Source organism: Parasteatoda tepidariorum, chromosome 3 (assembly GCF_043381705.1).
Source record: "Parasteatoda tepidariorum isolate YZ-2023 chromosome 3, CAS_Ptep_4.0, whole genome shotgun sequence".
NCBI lineage: Eukaryota > Metazoa > Arthropoda > Arachnida > Araneae > Theridiidae > Parasteatoda > Parasteatoda tepidariorum.
This window is the reverse complement of record NC_092206.1, coordinates 101,558,459-101,580,313: the sequence shown is the minus strand read 5'-3', so window position 1 is coordinate 101,580,313 and position 21,855 is coordinate 101,558,459. Positions and strand designations below refer to the sequence as shown.

At 27.1% G+C, this 21,855-nt stretch overlaps 1 protein-coding gene across 4 annotated transcripts in view; it reads right to left on the bottom strand.

Annotated features, from left to right (window-relative positions):
* LOC107437245 (protein PALS1) overlaps positions 1-21,855 on the bottom strand; it is a 158,069-nt gene that overhangs the window by 10,504 nt on the left and 125,710 nt on the right. For 3 of the 4 annotated variants that reach the window (XM_016049176.3, XM_016049177.3, XM_071179144.1), the window contains 7 exons: positions 20,373-20,583; positions 17,104-17,312; positions 13,185-13,406; positions 9,386-9,461; positions 7,473-7,558; positions 6,735-6,815; positions 4,916-5,115 (listed from right to left, as the gene is read on the bottom strand). In XM_016049176.3, the coding sequence (XP_015904662.1) occupies positions 4,916-5,115; positions 6,735-6,815; positions 7,473-7,558; positions 9,386-9,461; positions 13,185-13,406; positions 17,104-17,312; positions 20,373-20,583 (1,085 nt within the window). The remainder of the gene's footprint in view (positions 1-4,915; positions 5,116-6,734; positions 6,816-7,472; positions 7,559-9,385; positions 9,462-13,184; positions 13,407-17,103; positions 17,313-20,372; positions 20,584-21,855) is intronic. The other variant, XM_071179143.1, reaches the window with a different exon arrangement.

Here is a 21,855-nt window from a genome sequence, read left to right as displayed (position 1 = left end):
TAAAAAGGAATAAATCTAGTACAAAAGAAAATATTAATTCTAAGCATATTCTACTATGACATCAATATCATTGCTTAATTTTTTCAATTAAATTAATAAAGAAGTCAAAGTAAAAGCAAACCCCAGCTTTATTTCATTTTTCTTAAATTAAAAATGATTTAAGATTTATTGGTTTAAAAATAATAATACTGTAACAAATTATTTTACATACATGCATTAAAAATTAAAAGAAGAAAAAAAAAAGTGGAAAACAAGCCAAAGAAATGTTCACTTTAGAAATTTTTTTTATTATTTGTTGAAGAAAAAAACATGCTTTTGAAACATTAGACCCTTTTTGATTTACTTATTTAAAATAATAAAAAGTAGTATTAACTAATGGTCAAATTCTGTACTTAATAAAAGTAAAAATATTTTTACTTATTTATTATTATTTTCATTTCTGAAAATAAAATCGACTAAAGATTTATTTGTTTAGAAATGATACTGACTATTGACCAAATTATAAAACAAACAAGTATTGAAAGAATTTTAATAAAAATTAAAAAAAAAATACTTTAAGTACTAATGTTAAATTATTAAAAACGTCAAAACATTACTAAACTTTTTATTTAATTAAAAAAAATTGCTTTAACTAATAGCCAAATTTTTTTAAAACTTTGTTTTAATTTTTTTATAATTAAAAGCGATTGAGCATTTATTGGTTGAAAAAAAATCAAATTATTATACTTAACTACATTTAATAAATTTAAAAACACTAACTTTTTATAACAAAGTTAAATACAAAATACCCCTATTAAATTATATCGCTTAAAATAGAAAAACAATAATTGAAAAAATCAATGATTTGATCTATTGAGCTCAGAATGAAAATTTAAGATAACAGCGATTGTGCAGCAATCGCAAAGTAACAGTAGGTGCACTAAAAATAATTGACAAGAATCGTTAAACCAAGACAGAAAAACAATGGTATGAAATAATGCAGAACAAAACGATCCCAGCAAAAGTCTCACTGAAAATAATTTACAAGAAACCCGACAATTATTTCCGACGAAATAAAATGCACAACGATCGCAAAATGACTTAAGTCCCATTGAAAATTATCTTCAAAAAAGGCAAAATCCCAAAGACAAAAATGGACATAAAGAAACCATGCATTGCGTTTTATATTACAACGATGATCCTCGCACGAAACCGGTAGTTCTGATTCAATTCGCTCTTCGTCATTCATCATCAGAAAACTAACATCTTAATAGCAAAACGATATCTACATCTCTGCAGCTAGACGAAATCAAAATCGTCTTCGTTAGTGCGGTAACAGCATTAGCCTAGTCAAGGATCCTTGCATATTAAATCGTTAAACCGCAATTGTAATCTAATTCCTGCAGCTTAAATCAGATTTCTGATGCATCGCCTAAAACGAAAGTCACTACATCGGCCTACTGATATATGCGTTAAATCGATATTTCATGATACATCGATTTATCGCCCAATCCTAACTAAGCTCCAATTAAAAAAAAGTTTTGTACAAATATAAAAGGTATACATAAATTACAATAAAATATAAATGTTAATAGAAGGAACAAACAATTAAAAATAACAAAACTGCCCCTCAAAGAGAACATATAACAAGTACTTTATTAAATCCAATGGAAATTTTAATTTTTGGCTCTTTGGGCATAAATGATTGTACTATAAAAGTTTGCTTTCTTTTATTAACGTTCTGAAAAGTAACATTCATTTTTGCAGAAAAACTTCGCCAAGAGTAAAAAAAGTCTACTAATAGTCGCCTATTCCTGAAAACAGTTGCTTTTTTTAGCCTTTTCAGGCAAAAAAAAGTCGCCATAGTCGCCTAAGGCCGAAAATAGTAGCAAATAGTTGCATTTTAGCAGCCTGTGGCAGCCCTGGGCCACTCAAATCAGGTTTCAAAATTCCCTGATTTTTCCAGGTTTTCAGAAAAAATGTTAAAATTTCCAGGTTAGCATGTTTTTTTCCTGCTTAAGAGTAGTATAGGTAGAAGAAAAGTGTCAATTTTAGCGTATTAGTCAATATAATAGTGTAGTATTTCATTTAAAATGTTATTTTTTTAATATATCATCTTGAATAGATGTGGAGGAAACAATATGTTTAGCTTGCAGAAAATATTGCTTTTAATGAATAAAAAAAATTTTTTTTTAAGTGTTAAATAGTTTTTGCACAAAATGTACCAAATAGCAATGATCCAAAATAACCTTGGATAAGTACTGTTTAATATATTTTTATTCAGCAAAATAAAATAATTCCAGGTGATTAGAAACCAATAAATTTTTATATTTATTTACATTTCAATATAGAGCCATTTTATACTGAATTTTGTCCAAACAGTGCTCTTTATAAAATTCATTAAAATAATTTTCTTTAAACCAATATCGTAAGTCAAATGTTTAAATAATGTTGTTTGTTTCAAATTAGAACTATTATTTTAAGACATATTCAGCATTTGTAAAGGAAAAATTGTCAGTTTCTTGTTGCATATTCTATAGGAAAAAAAAAACTAGATAAAATTCTTTAAATTTTATTCTTTTTTTTTCTTAATGGAAAGTAGAATATATATTAAGAATTCCAATCTAACATGGTTTCCTAGTTTAGATGAGTTAATTGGTTTTGTTTTTACATCTGCGCAATTCCATGGTGTCCGAAAAAAATGAACATTATTTTCTTAGAAAATCTATTTTATAAAACAAAAGTTTATAATCATCAAATTTTTAAAATAAATATTTAGTATATCATAACTTATCGAAAAAAAATTTGTTTTATAAAAACTGATTATTATAAGTTCAAATTAAACGGATTAAATTGTTGCTGTCGGATGTGAATCGCGCGAAAGCAAAAAATTATTACTAATTTACAAATTGCCTAAACTCTGTGAATTTGTAATTTAAATATAAACTTGACTGTATTTTGAAGATGACATTTGAATAAAAAATTGTATGCAGTTGTTTGTGAAATATGATACATAATTAATTTGAAATTTTTTACTTCAGTGTCAGAGGTAAATTTTTCAAATTAGATTGAAATTTAAATTAATGATAACCATTATAATGACTGAAAATTACTTTAATTTTAATCTTAATGCTATAAATATTATTTTTTAATTAAACAGCTTCTTTATATTTAAATTGTCTTCTATTTCCTGTTGGAATGGTCAGATTAATATGTTTTATAAAATTTTCCATCTTATAAAAGTTAGTTGAAAAATAACTCATTTTAACTATGCAACGTATAATAACAATGTAATATATTAACAGCAATGTAATGTATTAACAATATAAATAAAACTCATATTTAAGCAATATTTTTTAAAATTTAATCATTTTAAAAATCAAGAAATAAATTTTTTTTTAAATTATGGGAAAAAATGAATTCTATTGAAAAAAAAAATAGTCACTGTACATCAAAAGGAAGAATTTTTTTTTTTTTTTTTTACTGTATTATTAGCCTATAACAATTTTTGGGGGGATAAATTGATTTTACTGGGCGCAAGAAAAATGATAATAATAGCATTATTTATTGCATGCATAAAATTAAACTGATATTTATAAGCTAAAAATCATTATTTCTAAATCTTCAATTTTTTTACCTTGGAAATGATACTTAGTTTACTTAATATTAAGTTTAAAATTTTGGTCATCTGGTTGCCCAATGTGAAACCTGTCCCTGTACAGTACGGAACAAAAAAAAAGTTCTGTTCAACTAAACAAATATAAATAAAAAAAATTCTATTCTAAGTTTACGTATCATTTAACATGTTTTCCATACATTCCTTGGTTTTTGCCAGCTTTTTAGGGCAAAAGGAGGAACAATTTCGGAAATATCAAAATAAAAGTTATCATGAAATCCAGAAAATCAGCAACAATTGTAACAGTTTCGCTATTAGCGATTGGTTGGCTTTGCTGAACATTTGCAGAAAAAAATAATTCATTGGACAAAAGTTTTCAGAAAAAGAGTGCAAGATAAAATCTGTAATTAAATTATAACCATAATTTTGTAAAATAATAATTTTGTTAAAATAAAAAAATACCCCCAACGTATTGGAAGAAACATGAACAATTAATAAATTCAGCCCACAGACTAAAAGAAGATTTTAAAAAAAAAAAAAAACTACTTTTAAAAACAGAAGAAAATATTCCAATCCTTTCTTCCACATTTTCGCCTTTCTTTAACTGCATAGTCTTATAATCTCCAAAGAGGTCAAAGATTTCTCCATTCATTTCCCAACATAAAAGAGTTTAAATGGCATTCTAGTTTAGCAGGGTATGAAGCGAATTTTAATGCAAGAAAAGTATTGCTGAGTTGATGATATTTCAACGTTTTTACAATAAATTTACGTCTAAATAAAAGTGGATATAACGGATGGAAAAAAAATATATAAATTAAGAGAAAAATTCCAGCTTTTCTTTGAAATTCCCTGATTTTTCCAGGTTTTAGACAAAATTTCCCTGACTTTTCCAGTATAAAAAAATTCCCTGATAATTTCAGGTNGAAAATTAAAACTACTTCTCAATCTTTAAAATCACATTAAATTTTTAATTTATTGTTATTTTATTTCTGTTCTGAATTAATGTTATGTGTTGTTTTTAAGATTAATAATGCAAATATTATTGATATTGTACTAATTAAAATGTTCAAGAGGGATATTTGTTCACATTGCGCTACACCGTTAAAATATATAAAACTTTCAGTCCTGTGATTTTTTTAGAGTGGCACCCCTGTATATATATTTGCACACTGTGTACAAATGGCAAAAGACAAAGTTGAAATAGAATAGAGAAACACTAAATAGAGAAGGATTATTTGATAAAGTGCAATTCAAAATAAATAAACTGTACACTCAGTTTATTAATAAAGTAAAAACACATAAGCAGGGAGGGTAACATACTGCTGTTGAAAGCTCTTGCTGGGTATGAGGCCAGCAAGTAACTGATCCTCTTCCCCTTCCCGGTAAGCCTGCCACCAGTTGGGATCCTCTTGGCTGATGACGTGCAAGACATCCCCTTTTTGGAATGACATCCCCAGCTCTCGACACGGTACGTACAGGTCATCGTCTGGCTCGTAGTCAAAGTGGGCTTTCAAATGAATCTGAAACAGAAGATATATTCTATGAAAGCAGCTGTTGTACCAAATATAATGGGACAGGACAATCTTGTATATGAAAAGAGAAATATAATGATAAGCCATATTCAGGTAGCCTAAATACTCAGAAAAAGTATTCTCTGATTTTCTAGGAAGAATTTAAATTTCCTTCATCTCCACAATTCTTGTACATAGTAGGTATTACAAAATATTTATATATGTCCTTTGAGTTGAAAATAAACAAATTCTATTTAAAAAATTAAAACAAAATCAATATGAGACCTTGAACTCAAGATTATTCATTTTTAGGTACTTTGGATAAATCCCATGACATTTTCAGATGGAAAAAATTCCCTGCTCTGTGACCACCTTAAAATGACATATTTACATCCATTAATCATTAGCAGGGTTGGAGTTTTGGACGTCCTAAACTGGTTTTGGACAGGACACGTCGGTTTTACAGTCTTAAACTGGGTAAAACTGTCCAAAACCTTGAACTTTGGAAAAAGGTAAAAATTCTATAGGTGTAACCATTGTACACATAATAATTACATGTATCAATAAATATTTGATATTTTTTATACAATTTACTATAACTTATTAAAAGAAAATAATATAATATAATAGGAAAAGGTTTATAATTTTTGAAGCTCCACAATTCATTGAACAACAAAAGTGAATACCTAATCCTTTAAATATAAATATGCTTTTAATACTGATAAATAATATTTTTGCATAAGGATAAATATGGCAATATTAAAAAATAATAATTTTTCTTAAAAAAAATACTAAATTTGTTCAAAAATTAACCTTTTATTTTTCACAATATTTTTTTAAAAAAATGTTATAATTTCTGCATCACAGGATGATAAAAAAGACATCTATTTTTAAAAAAAATTGTTTTTAAATATAAATATATTAGTTTAAATTGAAAATACAAAATAACTGAAAAATGTATTAACAGTTTTGAAGGGCATAACATCAGTTTCAGTTACTGACAATGGTGATGTATCACCACTATGCTAAAAGAATTGAACATGAATGATATAACAGTATTCTTGAATAGTACTATAGATAAATAAACCTGTTTATGACAAACCAAGCACTGAGTCCCCAATATTTTAACCTGTATGGCAAGGCCAAACTTCAGTTATGTACTATTGAATGAGAGGACTAATTGAACTTGATTACTGATTAATTGAATTGTCAAACTTGAATTGAAGAGTCAAACAATATTTATAAAACATTATACTTTTAAAAACAAATATTCTCTAATACATTTAATTATCAATATGTTATTAGTTCTATGTTTATTTTACCTCTTAAATATTGTTCAGATAAAATTGTGACATAATTTGAGTAAAAGGGTTTCGGACAGTTTAAGACAGTTTTGGACAAAGGGGTTTTGGACAGGACGGTTTAAACCTAGGATTAATCCATTCTGTCCTAAACCTTGCCAACCCTGATCATTAGTACTGTTTTCAGATAGTTACTCGTCTCTAGCTTCTAGAATTTTCACCCGATCATTAGACACATAAGCATTTTATAGGCCTTATGGACACGCCTGAACACATTGAAAATGTGGCTTATAATTATATTGTCCCAAATGTTTTATGTTCACTTACAACACTTTCTCGAGTCTGATGCTTAGGAGTATTGTACTGATTGGGTACAATTAGGAATGTCAATGTCCCAGTCATAGCAGCCTGAAATAATTAAAAAAAAGAAAAATCAGATAAATATATGTTAAATTGATATTTCTGCTTTTTCACACAGTTATTTTATCCAAAAAAGTACAAATAATTATTATACTTCTGCAGAGATTGGTCAGGTAGCATTACAGTAGTAAAAGAATTGATGTCATTGAAATAATTTCTATTACATAAAGTACACCCAAAACACTAAGCAATTTGGCTATTACACCAGAGATTGTATAAGTACAGAAGTAAGAGAGGAAAAAATTTACTGCTCTAAGATCTTTGGATTATTATATTCAATATAGATGTTTAATACATCAACTAGCATGTATCATGCCAAATGCTTAATATATCAATCAAATGCAGAGACAATTTTGCTTCTAAAAAAACACTTTATTTCAACTTTCTTTTATGCTGTTTAAGAAATGACAAAAAACAAAAAATAAATCAAAGGAAACAGAAATACATACTTATTGTTGTGTTTAACCATTCAAATTTAAATGCAATGAATAAATTGTTCAAATGAGACAATGTTTGACAGAACTGATTGTTAATAACTATGCCTGATAATAAAATTGATTACAAATTATAATCAGGCATACAAATTATAATCAGAATTACAAGTTAGAACAAATTATTAAAAAAATAAAAAAGAGTCCACCTTACCATAATATCACAAACATCGTTGACTGATTTCCCTCGCAATTCAAGGCCATTCACTTCTAAAATTTCATCTCCTTCATGAAGTAAGCCTACCATTAAAGAAAAAAAAACATTTCAAATTTTTATAATTAATACAACAACTCTAATTATTTACAAGAAAAGGAACTAACAGACAGGGAATAAAACATTAGTAGCTAAAAGGGTGTCGTTTAATATTAATAGAAATTTCAAGTTACTTTATTTTATGGAATACAGGGAAAAAAATCAATATCATTAGTTACAATAAAAATCAATATCATTTCACAATATCATTAATGTTGCATGTTACATACGCCATGCAGAGCCACCTGTAGTTGAGCAGACTCTCTCTACATTCACTTAATGAACGGCTACGGGGAGCAAGCTCATTAAGATGTTCCAGCTCGAATTATTTTCTATTGTCTTTTAAGTGTTTTTTGTCATAATAAAAGCTTTAAAACGCAACCCTAGACTGCTTTGAAGCTTCATCGACACTCCCCATCCGTAACATGGGGGCTCCGCCACACCTGTCTCAATTAAGCTGAAGTCAACATCATCAGTTTAAAACGAAACAAGAATCCTCCTACAGCTATGCCGGCAAAACGAAACTGCCGCCATTGATCATCAACAGCAAAAAAAAACAAAAAACCCGCCGTTCCTTCAAATCAACACCGTTGAAAAAATATTTGGAATCATCACGAAAAGGATAAAATTAACTATTTACTTTCAATTTCAAGAAATACAGGTAGGAGCAACTTTATTACTAAACATGTATAAAAATACGAGAAAAGAAGATCTACTACAGATCGCATTTGAATTAGGAATAACTGTACAGGAAAACGCTGCGTTAATTACTCTAAAAGGCTTAATTGAATCAAGTGATGTATTCAAAGAGAACATAGATTTCGTTAAAAATCTAGTTGCATCAACCGTCGAAGAACGAAAAGCCCGTGAAGATAACAAAAGTGCTAAGATAGAATTAGAAAAATTAAACTCGCACAGCTAGAACACCAAATCGAATTAACAAACCTTCGAAACACTCTCTAGACTGCTTTGAAGCTTCATCGACACTCCCCGTCCGTAACATTAATTATAAATAAAAATTCTTTTAGAATGAACTTTTGTTCTAGCTCTTCTTCAAATCAGTGAGAACACTATTAGGAAAACTTAGGACTATTCTTACATAATATGAGATTGAGGAATCAATATTTAGTACATTTCATTTCAGGTTATGATGGGTTAATAATTACACTCACTTGGTTTCAAATAGAGACAGACTTTATGAAGAAAAAAAAAGATGTAAGAATGTTCAAATATTTGAAATAATTAATGATGATTGTACTATAGATGCCTAGTAAAATTTTTATATGCATAGATAAATAAAATTAAAAAAAAATTTTTTTTTTTTGATATGTTTAAAATAAGTCGAAAAAAAGTGTTCAATAATAAAAATAAAGAGTTTAAAAATTGCTCTTAAAAGTTAAATATGGCTTAAAGTCATTTTTTTCCAAAAAACAAAAATATTTTGAATGCCTTATTTTTAGGCTATCTTTTTCTACAATGTAAATAACAAAATTTTAAAAATTTCGATTCATGAAAAAAAAAAACTTTTGTTTAGTGACATAATTTAAATAATCCAAAATGCTAATGATATGCATTTGCCACCTTTTAGCACATCTCAGCAAGGATTTTTCTTTTAAATAATTTTGTAAATGATACAAGTTAAACGGCAGAAGGCATTTTAGCACAAATATATATATATATTACTTGGTAGAGGGTGACCATTGAAGCAATTGGCAGAAATGAAAAGATTAAAATTTTTTGAAAAATGATAATCTACCATTATGATAAATATATTTTGATCATAACAAATGAGAAAATAAATGGTGGTTTCTTACCACTTTTCTCTGCAATTCCACCTTTTACTATGCGGCCAACAATAACTGCTTCACCATCATTTTTTACTGTAGCACCCTGTTCAGCAGAATAATACAGATAAAATTAAAAAATACATGTTTCAGCTTTGCAGTGTGTAATAGATTAGCAGATTTGAATTAATAGGTCGTTCCTAAAACTAATATACATTTGCTATAAAGGAATTCTCATTTGCTTAAGTTAAAATAACAAATATAGTAAAGTGCTATATTCATTCATACATTGTTTTATTGCAGTTCTAGTTCATTCCTTAACTTGTGATATCCTGAGAGATAGAAAAAACTGTCTTGAAAATGCAAAGTTATTTCTTTGAAAGATAAAACTCAAATTCTGAAAGAATGCAGGACTGACAAGAGTGGAAGACACAAAAAATTGAATATGCCAGTTTCAACTTTAAAAATTGTCTATAATAGAAATCAGGAGGAAGCTTGCAAAAATTCTTTACTGTTTTCCATATTCAAAAATATTAAGAGCAAAATCAATAATGCTACTAAGTTATCAAACTTAATATTTTTACATCGATGATGAACTTCTATTAATTTGTTTTATTTTCAGTTACATGTCATTTCAGTCATTTAATAGTCAATTTACGTTGGTCCCTCGAAACGAATAAATAGTGTATTACTATATCTAAGCAGTTTACAAATTAGAGATTATTTCATTTAAGAGTTACATTACTTTACATTATGATTAAATAATGTAAAGATAATGATATTCTATTATATAAAATAGAAATTATTCTAGTTTCAATTGAAATCATTAGGTGATTTTTTTTAGATGATATTTGATAATAAAAAAAATTGTTTAAACAAGTAAAAATTATCCATATTTTTAAAATTTTGCTGCCAGAATATTTATGGGTTCAAATTTTTTTTTGACCTGGCGTTTCAGGTGGCTAAAACCAGACAGCCTTTTAAATTTGCCATAAATATAATTAGTATTATGTAAATTGTCATAAACAATAATTTAGAAACTCTCTCAGCTTTCAGTCACGGGATAAATTTACAAGTGGATTCCTCAAGACTACTGAAATCTTTGTAAGGACACCTATAAAATAATTCCTTTGAATTGGAATACTTTGAAGCCGATATAAATAACGTAAAAGAAATACTTTCTCAATTTTAAAACCTGGCAAACAGTCTAAATTCAAATGTTTAAAATTTTCTGGGTCGATTACAGTATAAAACATAAAATGCCCTTGTGCAACTGAAACAAGCTTCTTCTATACCTTCTGTTCGATCTCTATTTGAGAGTGACCGGTTTCCTAATTAAACTGTAACATCAGATCACTATCTAACTTAAAAGATTGCCATTCTGCAGGTCACATGTGCTGTAGTTTATTCATATGCACATTTAAATTATTCATACACACAACTATGGGCTAGGGAAGAATTTTTTACTGTGACTTTCGAATTGGCGCCTGATCTAGTTTCGATCTTATATTAAATTTTTGTGTCTGTAATTACCTGAAATACCATATACACTCTTTAAATATTTCCAAGCAATAACAATATTTTTTTAAAATAATTCTGGATACAACCAAGAATAATTTTCATTTTTAAGGTTCTCCTTATTAAACGTTTTAAACTCTTACGATTACAGATTTTAAAATATGATTTATAAAAATATTTTTTACATTCGTCTTAGATAATAATCTGCAATTTCCAATCTTATTTACAATTTCAAAATAATTATGCACTGAAAAACACATCCATCTAACCAGATCAGAAAACATTGTATCAAGAACTGCAATGAGATAATTGCTATTACTTTGTAAATAATTGATAATTAATCAAATATTATCAATTTGTTTTTATCAGTAATAAATGAAAAAAATTAATTAAAAGCTACTACTGATGCAGATCAAATCAGTTTTCAGTCTCAAAATTACTTTATAAATGCAAATAAGAAATATGAAACATGTGCATCTCTTCAATTAAAGTTAGTATACTATTGTTGAATCAGCGTATTATTTATATATAATTATCACAGACTGTTAGTAACATGTAACCAAGTATTTATCTTCCTATCTCCCTCATTTCTCCTCAACCCCGCCAGAGGTTAAACAGAGAGTATCTGCTATGTGATTGGTCAGAAATAGCTCTATCGGACTTAGATTTCGCAAGTGCAGCTATCATGCTGCCATGTGGAAAAAGAACATGTTCAAAATGTTTGAGTTGAATCAGGAAATAGGCATTTTCTTAGAAGAAAAAAATAGAGCGGAAATCACTAGTTTGATCGCAGTTTGTTTCAGTTGCTTAAGGCTATAAATAAGACCATTCTTAGACAAACTCATAGCATATACAAATGGAGCTAGAAAATATGTCTAATGCAAACAAAGAAAATACTCTAAAAGCACCCCAATAAAAAGTCCCTATTTATCTAAAACAAACTGAGAAAATTTTCTGAATTGAAAAAATTTAATAGTTAAAATGTAATTATTTTAACAGTTTAAAATGTAAAATTCATTTGTAGATTAAAAAGAAACAAACTAAAGAATTATTTGTTATGAGAAATTTTTTTTTTTTTGATTTTTAAAATTAATATTCAAAAAGCTAAATTTAAAATACTTTTTATTGGATTTTGAAAATCAATATACAAAAGACTAAATTTGAATACTTTTGTGTCCTTTTTTTATTTCATAATTTTTTTAAAAATCCAAAAGAAACACAGAGGTGCCAACTTTGCATACTAGCTATTAGTAATCAGAAGTACAAAAACACAAAAATACAAAGTTATCAAATTCAACTTAATATTACTTTAATCTACACAATTCTATATAGTTATATAATTTTATAAAACTATACATGAACTAGCTATTAAATAAAAAAATAGCACTTAGATAAGGGTGAAAAATTAAAAATTATACAATGAAATTTTTATTTCATCTTAAAATGATAAAATTAAATTTCGATAACTGTAAATTGATGTTTATCCTTTAGTTAAACTAGAACTAGCCCTTATTGTCTTTTTATCATAATGCATTTGAACTATTAAAAAATTTTGCTCATGATATTTTTGATTTGAGTATAGGTTTACTTTTTGATAAGGAGTCAGTTTTGGAATAGTTTGTTGGAAGAGGGTAAGGTGAGATTTTGTCTTTTTAATTTCTAGTTTTTATTAAATTGTATTTGTTATTTATTTATTATTTTTCAAATTGCTTATGACATAGAAAAAAAAAGGATTGTGGGTTAGTTGCAAACACAAAATTTTAAAACTCTTGGCAGTTACAGAAAAAAGCTTCAGATTATTGAATGAATTCTCAAAAATTGAAATTTTTATTACTCAACAGTAATTTTGATTATAAAATTACGAATAAATCTTATAGGCACCTCTGGTGACATGTGAGCAAATCAGTGAAGGGTGTACATGGAAATCTTTTAGTCTCGGGTCTAAGGGAGCAGCGACGAAATGTTCTTAATTTATACCTGTAATAATAATATTTTACAATAAACGTTTTTGAACATATGGATTCATTACTAGTATGTTCAGGATTGTATTCATAAAGAGGTAGATTTTTCTAATTTATTTATTAAAACAGTAACAAAACAAGCAATTGAAATTTAATAACATATTGCTTTGTATGGACATGACATGGTTTTATTAGCATTTTTAAGAAATCATGGTTCATCATCAAAAACATTGATTTACGTTCAGGAATTCAAGCGGAAAGAGAGGTGCATCACGCTTAACAATACCCCTGCTAATTATAATTAAAAAATACTATTTTTAAGGGTATGAAAGAGACAAATGATGCCTCACCAATGGTTCAGTAGTTTTGTCAATGCGTACTATCTTGATGCTCTCTTCCGTGTACTGAGAGAGCCTGGAAAGCAGTTCCTCCTCCTCAGAGATATCGGGAGTGGCCTGACTCAAGGCAACTTTATCGTGGCAGAACATCAAGTTCTCAAAAGGATGCTTTCCTAGGATATGCATAAGCTCTTTGGCATCTTTAGAAGGAACTTCTTGCAATGCTCTCATCACCTGCAAAACACAACCTCTTAAAGTCTGCCAGGATTACAGTTACAGGATTGCCACAACAAAAAAAAGTTGCTTTTAGTAGCCTCAAGCATGAAAATAGTTGCCTAAAACTATGAAAATAGTTGCCTGAACAGGAGCAAAAATTTATCAAAAATAGTAGCCAAATAATTAAAATTGTAGCTTAATTGTCAAATACTATGATAAGGACTGGTTGATGTCAGAAATTTTAAATCGTAATACATCGTCCATTAGACATCGCGATTTAGCATATGTTCAGAAATTACCTATGGGAAATCAATCAAAAATAAATGAAAAGGAATAAATCTATTACAAAAGAAAATATTAATTCTAAACATATTCTACTATAATATCAATATCATTGCTTAATTTTTTCAATTAAAATAATAAGGTCAAAGTAAAAGCAAACCCAAGATTTATTTAATTTTTCTTAAATTAAAAATGATTTAAGATTTATTGGTTTAAAAATAATAATACAGTAACAAAATATTTTACATATGTGCATTATAATTAAAAGAAAAAAAACGAAAGTAGAAAACAAACCAAAGAAATGTTCACTTTAGAAAAAAAATTATTTTTTTAAAATTATTTGTTGGAAAAAAAACCATGCTTTTGAAACATCATTAGACCCTCTTTTATTCAATTATTTAAAATATAAAGTAGTATTAACTAATGGTCAAATTCTGTACTGAATAAATGCAAAAATATTTTTACCGATTTATTATTTTCGTTTTTGAAAATAGAATTGACTAAAAATTTATTTCTTTAAAAATCACAGTGACTATCTAACAAATTATAAAACAAACAAGTATTGAAAGAATTTTAACAAAATTTTTAAAAAAATACTTTAAGTACTAATGTTAAATTATTAAAAATGTCCAAATATTACTAAACTCTTTATTTAATTTTTAAAAATTTTTTTGTTTTTTAACTAATAGCCAAATTTTTTTAAAACTTTGTTTTCAGTTTCTCAAAAATAAAAGCAAATTAAATAAAGGTAAGCATTATTTCAATTTTTTTTATAAATAAAAACAACTGAACATTTATTGGTTTAAAAATAATCAAATTATTATACTTACCTACATTAAATAAATTTGAAAAAAAACTAACTTTTTATAACAAAATTAAGTACAAAATACCCCTATTAAATTGTATCGCTTAAAATGAAAAATAATAATTGAAAAAGACAAATGAGGAAACTTTTTTAATTTATATTTCCTTTTCATTGATTTATTGAGTTCAGAACGAAAGTTTACGATAACAGCGATTGTGCAGCAATCGCAAAGTAACAGTAGGTCTACGAAAAATAAGTATAAGTATAAAAATAACTTCGCTAAGAGTAAAAAAGTCTACCAATAGTCGCCTATTCCTGAATATAGTTGCTTTTTTAGCCTTTTCAGGCAAAAAAAGTCTCCATAGTTGCCTAAGGCGGAAAATAGTAGCAAATAGTCGCATTTTAGTAGTCTGTGGCAACCCTGCAGTTATCCAAAATAAAAATATGTCAGAAAAAAAATGCTTGAATTCTTAATATAAAAAAAGGCTTTACTTTAGGGGTCAAAAGCAACATCTTAGGTAAGGAAATATTAAAGAAAAATACTTCTAATTTAAAAAAAAAAAATTCTTTTTCTTTCAAATTTATTCACTATATACATAAGTTTGTACAGTTTATAACTTTTAGATACAATGAGATATACTGCCAAGTTTGAGAAAAATAATCAAAGAAATAAGAAATCATTGCATTTATTTTGATGCTTTGAGAAAATTCAATTGACTGAAATGAAAGATGAATATACAAATACAAGGTAATAACTTGTACAAAATAATATAAAGAATATATAAAAAATAACTTTGTAAGATTTAACATTAGAAAAGTAGTTAATGTCAAACTCTTAATTTTACACTCTTTTAAAGTGTTTTGACAAAACATTTTTCGAAAAAAAAAGAAGAAAAAAACATTGCTTAACTAAACATTAGTAAAGTGAATAACTTATTACAATTTTAATAAATTAATTAAAAACATTTCAGTGTTTTGTTAAAATTAAACAATTTCCTTTTCATAAAATTATACAAAATTTGGATAAGTATTTAGAGTATTTTCAAAAGCATTTATTTTCATACCATAATACACTTTCATAAACCTTTCTATTAAAACATATAAAATTAGAAAATTCAATAGCATATTAAAAGCTTCATATCTTTTTCTTTCTTATTTTTGGTTTTATAATTTTATTTTGTCACTATCACATTTTTTGTACTAATTTATAGATGAAATTAAACAATTTTTTAAATTCATAGTTTTTAAAAATAATTTTAAATCTATTAGACTAATGACATTTGTTAACAAGCTCACAAGAACATCTTCCAAAACTTCAGAAGCATAAATCTAATAATTAACTTAAAAGTTAAATGAAGGTTGTGTTATATATGAGAATCACTAATTCATAAACTATTACTTTTCAAACTGTATTTACAATGCCTATAAAAATTGCCTCTAAATGTTTTGATAGAATAATCTAGTAAATATAAAAAAATCATCAAAATACTATTTAAATTTCTTTTTTTCACAATTATAAAATTTCATTGCATAGAAATATATAGAGCATCTTTTAATTGAATATTCAATTAAATATAAGAATTTTTTTATAAAATGTTTTAAATATCGAAACTTATTGAAAAATGCTATTAAAAATGTATCTTTCAAAAACTTTGTAATTTCAGCACAAACAAAAAAAAAAATGCTCTTTTATTGAATGTTGCACTAAATTAATTAAATACTTGTTATAGTTAAAAAATTGCATAAAAATATGAAAACGGCATTTTTTTGTTGTTGTTAATATTTCTATTAAATAAGAAAGGTTTACTGAAATACTATTTAAGCGTTAAGATTCTTAATAGGTTTGGTAAAAATTATGATTTTTTTAATAAAATAAAAAAAGAATTTTTTAAAAATTCTTTCTAAATTTTCCAATCTTTGTCAAAAGTTTTTACGCAATGTATTAACACTTAATATCATTTTAAAACAATATTCTAAAAAAGTATTTCACATTAGTAAATAATATAGTTAAAATTATTGTCTAAAAACTGAACTCAAAACTAAATAAATAAAATCATGGTTATTATTAAAGCTCAACACCTACATGAATTGTAAAGAAATAAGATTTATTACTTAACAAATCCAAGGCAGATTAATTTAGATCAGAAATATATAAAAAAAATTTAAAAAATCAGGTATGGAGAGTTCAAAAAATGTAGAGATGAAATTTTTTTTTATAGGATAGATGTTTTAATAACCAATCTAATGACAACATACCATATTTTGAACCTAAGATCAAACCCAAGAATGGGAGAAGGGGTGGTTTCATTGAATGCATTTTTGGAAGAAATAAAAATGAGTAAATTTATAGTTTTGATCTGAATGATTCTTGAAATATTTTACAGTGTGCATAATTTTTGGACACCCTGTATTTTCAAATACACAAAACAATAAATGCTACTTTTAAGCAATTTGTGACACTTTGTTAAAAATGTTATTAGAAATCATACTTTGAACAAAAAGAGAGAAAGACATTTACAACAAATTTGAATTAAAGAGAGCGTGGCATTTCTATAACAGATACAAATCAATACAATTTTATTTAAATTTGAAAGAAAAAAATAGTTTTAAAAGAACAGTAGGCTTTACTTCTAGTGAGATCAGTTGAGCATCTGAAGAGACTGGATTAGGGAGGCAACTGAAACAAGATGTCTCTTGAATTTTATTGTGCAAATTCAACAAAGACTCAAATTCTGCATTGTGGAAAAGTTTCTCCAGTTCAATCACCCCCTCACTAAATCCTGTTTTTGAGAGTACAGATTCTACATTGTGAAGCATCTCCAGAAGCTCAGAGGGTTCTGAGGGAGGAAAAATCAATAATTGTATCATTAAATGGATGAAGAATTCTGTCCTAATAAAACCACACAATAATAGGATTAAAATAATTAGATATGGAAAAATAATTTTTACCATTCAAATTGATAGATAGTGTAGAAAATAAATATTAAAAGAAAAAAAAATGTCCAGAAATTTCAGTTAAGCAAGAAATTTAGTTATTGAGATAACTAAGTTGCTTACATTTGAGTACATGAATTAACTAAATTGAACATACATATTAAAGTGATTAAATAAACTTAACATCTTAGCACAAATTTTTTGTTTTATCTTGCAACATAACAAGAAACATCACTTAACATTAAACATCATTCAAGATACAGCATGCATATATGCTTTGAAATTTTACCCCAGTAATTTCATTAAAATTATCAACTTTATTTAATTGTAATCTGCAATAATTAAATATGAAATTAAAAAAACTAATGTTTGAAAAATAAAAAATAATCTAAAAACAATTAAAAAATCTGCAAAAATGTCTTATGTAAAAGAAAAACTAATAAATACGAATAAAAAGTAATCTAAAAATATCAAAAAAATAATCTGTAATAATTAAAAATGTAATTGAAAAAACTAATGCGCAGGTAGTAAAATAGTAAGTAATCAAATGATAAAATTTTTAAATCAAAACTACTTACACATATTTATAAGATGTTACTGATCACATGTCAAGTAAAGAAACAAGAAAAATTCGGAAACATAATTTAAAAATTTTCTTCAAAAAAGAAAAAAAAAAAGAGAGATCCGCATTATTTTTCTTTCCTAATATTGGCTTTGTTTTCACACGAAAGTTAATAATTCATTCCTTACGCCCAAAATCAGCTATGTTGCGATCGGATTACTATCGACGTCAACACTGAATTCGATATTTCTTTTGGGGCACCACCCTCCTTTAAGGGAGGCCTGACAAAAGGGTTAATTGAGAGAGAAGTCAATCGAAGATGAATGTTTTGTGTAAGCAGGGATAGATCACGTGTCAAGGCAATAAAATGCAGCAGCTGCAAAGGATCTTGTTTCATCGCACTTGTTGTCGACATTCATGAAATAAAATGAATGCCTTTCTCAGGTTTGTATCACAGGGAAAATTTTGCAGGAGTCTGGTAAAAGAGGAAATATTTTTTTTGATCTCATAAAAATTATTTAGATAAATATTTATAACTATGAAGACAAAAATATCACTGAATTCAAATGATTACTTATCAGTATCACTAAGATTGATCAATTTAAGTAGCATATTTGTCTAAATCATATACATAACATCGAAAACTCCTTTTTATAACAAAGGATTAATATACCGTTAAGGATTTACAACTTTTAACAAACGGGTTTCGGAGTTTTGCAAATTGACACAGATTCCTGCAAAAAAAATTTCGACTCACTCCACAGCCCTTATCGAAACTATTGAAAAATCGATGTTAATAAATGAATTATTATTAAGTTAGCTTTTAATTAATAAATTTCAAAAACCAAATTTATTCAGCTGATAATTTTAAAAAAAAATCTGAGTAAATTATAGTAAATAAGTAGTTATTCTCTCATTTTGCACAATTTCAGTATCGTGAAGAAATTGAAATATATTATTTGTACAACTTATGTATGTTATAATACAAAATATAAATTTTAACAAAATACTTTTTACTTGAATAGTACACAAAATACACACAAAAATACATTATTTGAAACTAACAATTACTTAATATTTTCTTGAGATTTGGTGGACATTTTAATAGAGTTTTAGTCGGCAACTAGTATAATAGTACAACTACCAACTCCACAACTCTTATTTATCATGTTATTTTCAGTTTAGAAAAATAAAAATAAAAAAAAGGGGAAAAATCAGTCAAAACAATATAAGCTAAATGCTGTTAAAAAGTGAGAGAAGTCATACTAATTTTAAGCTCGTTTATCAGTGATGAAATCTAATCTAATCAGTGATGAAAATCGCAAATTTTTACTTCTTATTTAATATGAAATGACGCAGGCAATTATAGTGTTTATTTAGCAGTTTTAGATAATGGTAGTTTTATCGCAGACAAGCAAGAAAAATATGAAATCAAGCGAACAGGAAATACTATCGCCAAAAACATCTGACTCGTGGCAAACACATATTTCTAGGAAATATAGTTTTAAATTTTGATGCAATCGAGCGGATAATCTATTAAAAACCGTTTAGCGATTATAACTTTTTTATCATAGTTTTCGATAATTGTTTTTAAGTGAAATACGCCATTCTTATAAATTAAAACTATAAGACCGTATATTAAGAGTGATTTTTTGTATCTCTGACTTTAATTTAAGATTTCCAATAATATAGCGGCTATATTCTCTACGAGTTCAGATCAACGATTTCCTGTTGTGTTGACACTAAAATCTTTATGGCCTTTGCATATATCGATTCGCTATTCAGGAGAAAGATACAGTGCTGTAGAATCGTAGTCTAAAAAACTTCGCAGGAGTCAGAAAAAAATTGTTCTAATTAGACTGGGACATAAAATACAATGATAAAAATAAAGAATACAAAATTGTAAAACATAATTAAGAATAAACTTTTCGCACTATAGTTAATTAAAATTTTGTATGAAAAACAGTGAACTAGAGCTTTAAGTAGACAATTAAAAATAAATTTAAATAAACAAAATTGTACATGAAGTAACCGAGTAAAATCGACAATTAAATTTATGAAACCAATTCTGTGTTCATGCAATAAAATATTTCGGGTCTTTCAAACATGAGTCCATTATATTCAATTAAGAATTTTTATGTAACAATTTATTATCGAGATACAGAAAAAAAATATCGTAGCATTTGCAGAAATTGGTGAGGGGAAGCAAGTCATTGCATAAACATTATAAATCCTAAAAAATAATAAAATTCATTTGGGTTAATTTATTTGGTGGAGTTCCATACAAAATAAAAATAAATAAAGAAAAAAAAATTAGGTGAGCGAGAAATTCAAGTTTTTAAAACGTCTCCAATAGAACTAAAACCCTGAGAAAAATCCCTGCAAGAAGTGAAGTACAAACCGTAAAGTCTGTTGAGATGTTCTGCATTGGCGGCCACCAGCCTTTCCCGTGGTGGGATGTCGCCTTCCTCCAAATGAAATCCAGAATTCTCCTGACCGGATTTCACTTTCTCGAGGGCTCGCAGTTTCTGGGATCCTCTGAGGGAGGATCGGAGAAATTCTTCCTCCTTGGCGAGACGCTCCTCTTCTTCCTTCCGCTTCCGGATATCTTCCTGCAATTTCAAGGAATTTATAATCTCCAATTCATTAAGCAGTGTCTCGCCACGAATAAGCTTCATTTGTGTAACCCATGTTGTTGTTTCCTATCCTTAACTTTTAAATTACATTTAATTTTAACAACTTTTCGATAGAAAAGTTGTTAAAATTAAATGTAATTTAAAACATTTTTAAGAAAATAAGTAAAAAAATAACGTAAAAAAGGTAAGATGAAGTAAAGTGTTAACGTCAGGTAATAAGTACAAAGCAAAGCATAATATTTATACTATTTTCAAGTAAAGAGTAAAGTAAAGCGTAGTATCACGTAAAATGTAAGTAAAAGTAAAGTGTAAAGCGAAATGTGAAGCATAAAGAGTAAAATAAAGTATAAAATTGAGTGTAAAGTAAAATTTAAAATAAAGCAAAAAGTAAAATAAAATAAATATTTGCCCAACCCAATCCAAGAACTCACCTCATCCCAATGTAGGAGGATATATCCTATCTCATTAAAAAAAAAAAAATTCTTTTAACTTGCAAATGTTCGGCAATTTCTTAAAATGAATGACCTAAAAAAACGGCAATTTTTTAATTAAAACCATTCAGCAATTTTAAAATAATACTTTGGTTTCGGATTTTCTGAATGTCAACGGATTCATTGATCTGGTCTGACCCCGTCAGACCAGATGGGAATTAGCAACAACAACAAAATAATACTTTACGAGGGCTTTCAGAACCATTTACATGAATGTTAAACGTAAAAGTGAAAGAAAAAAAACGGGTCTGACGATTCCCTTTCTTCTTGAGGCCCTTTCTTTTTCAGGCTTGTTGTCTTTCGAGAACAAGCCTGAAAAAAGGCTTGTCACATTTACATCATTCTTGATGTTATAAACTACACCTTGCAAGAATTGGCGGGAAAAAAACCCCACGCGCTTGAATTCTGGCTTGAGTCGAAGTTGTCTTCGCTTGGCAAGCTTGCCTGATGGCAGACTAAGAGACAATTCCATCCTATTAAAATCTTAGCGTGTGGTCAGAAAAGTATAATGAGGGAAGGAAGGAAAAACGATGAGGATAGATTGGATTTTTTTTTCCTCATTTGCCTCCTTGGCTACGTTTTAAAAGTTATATTTTAATATTAAGCTCTCTAATCAAGTTAGTTTAGATAGCAAATAAATGCATATAAAATTTATAAATGTGATCTAGGTCGCCCCATCTGCATGAATGAAGCTCTAAAGCTCTCTATTCAAGACATCCCATATATATATATATATATATATATATATATATATATA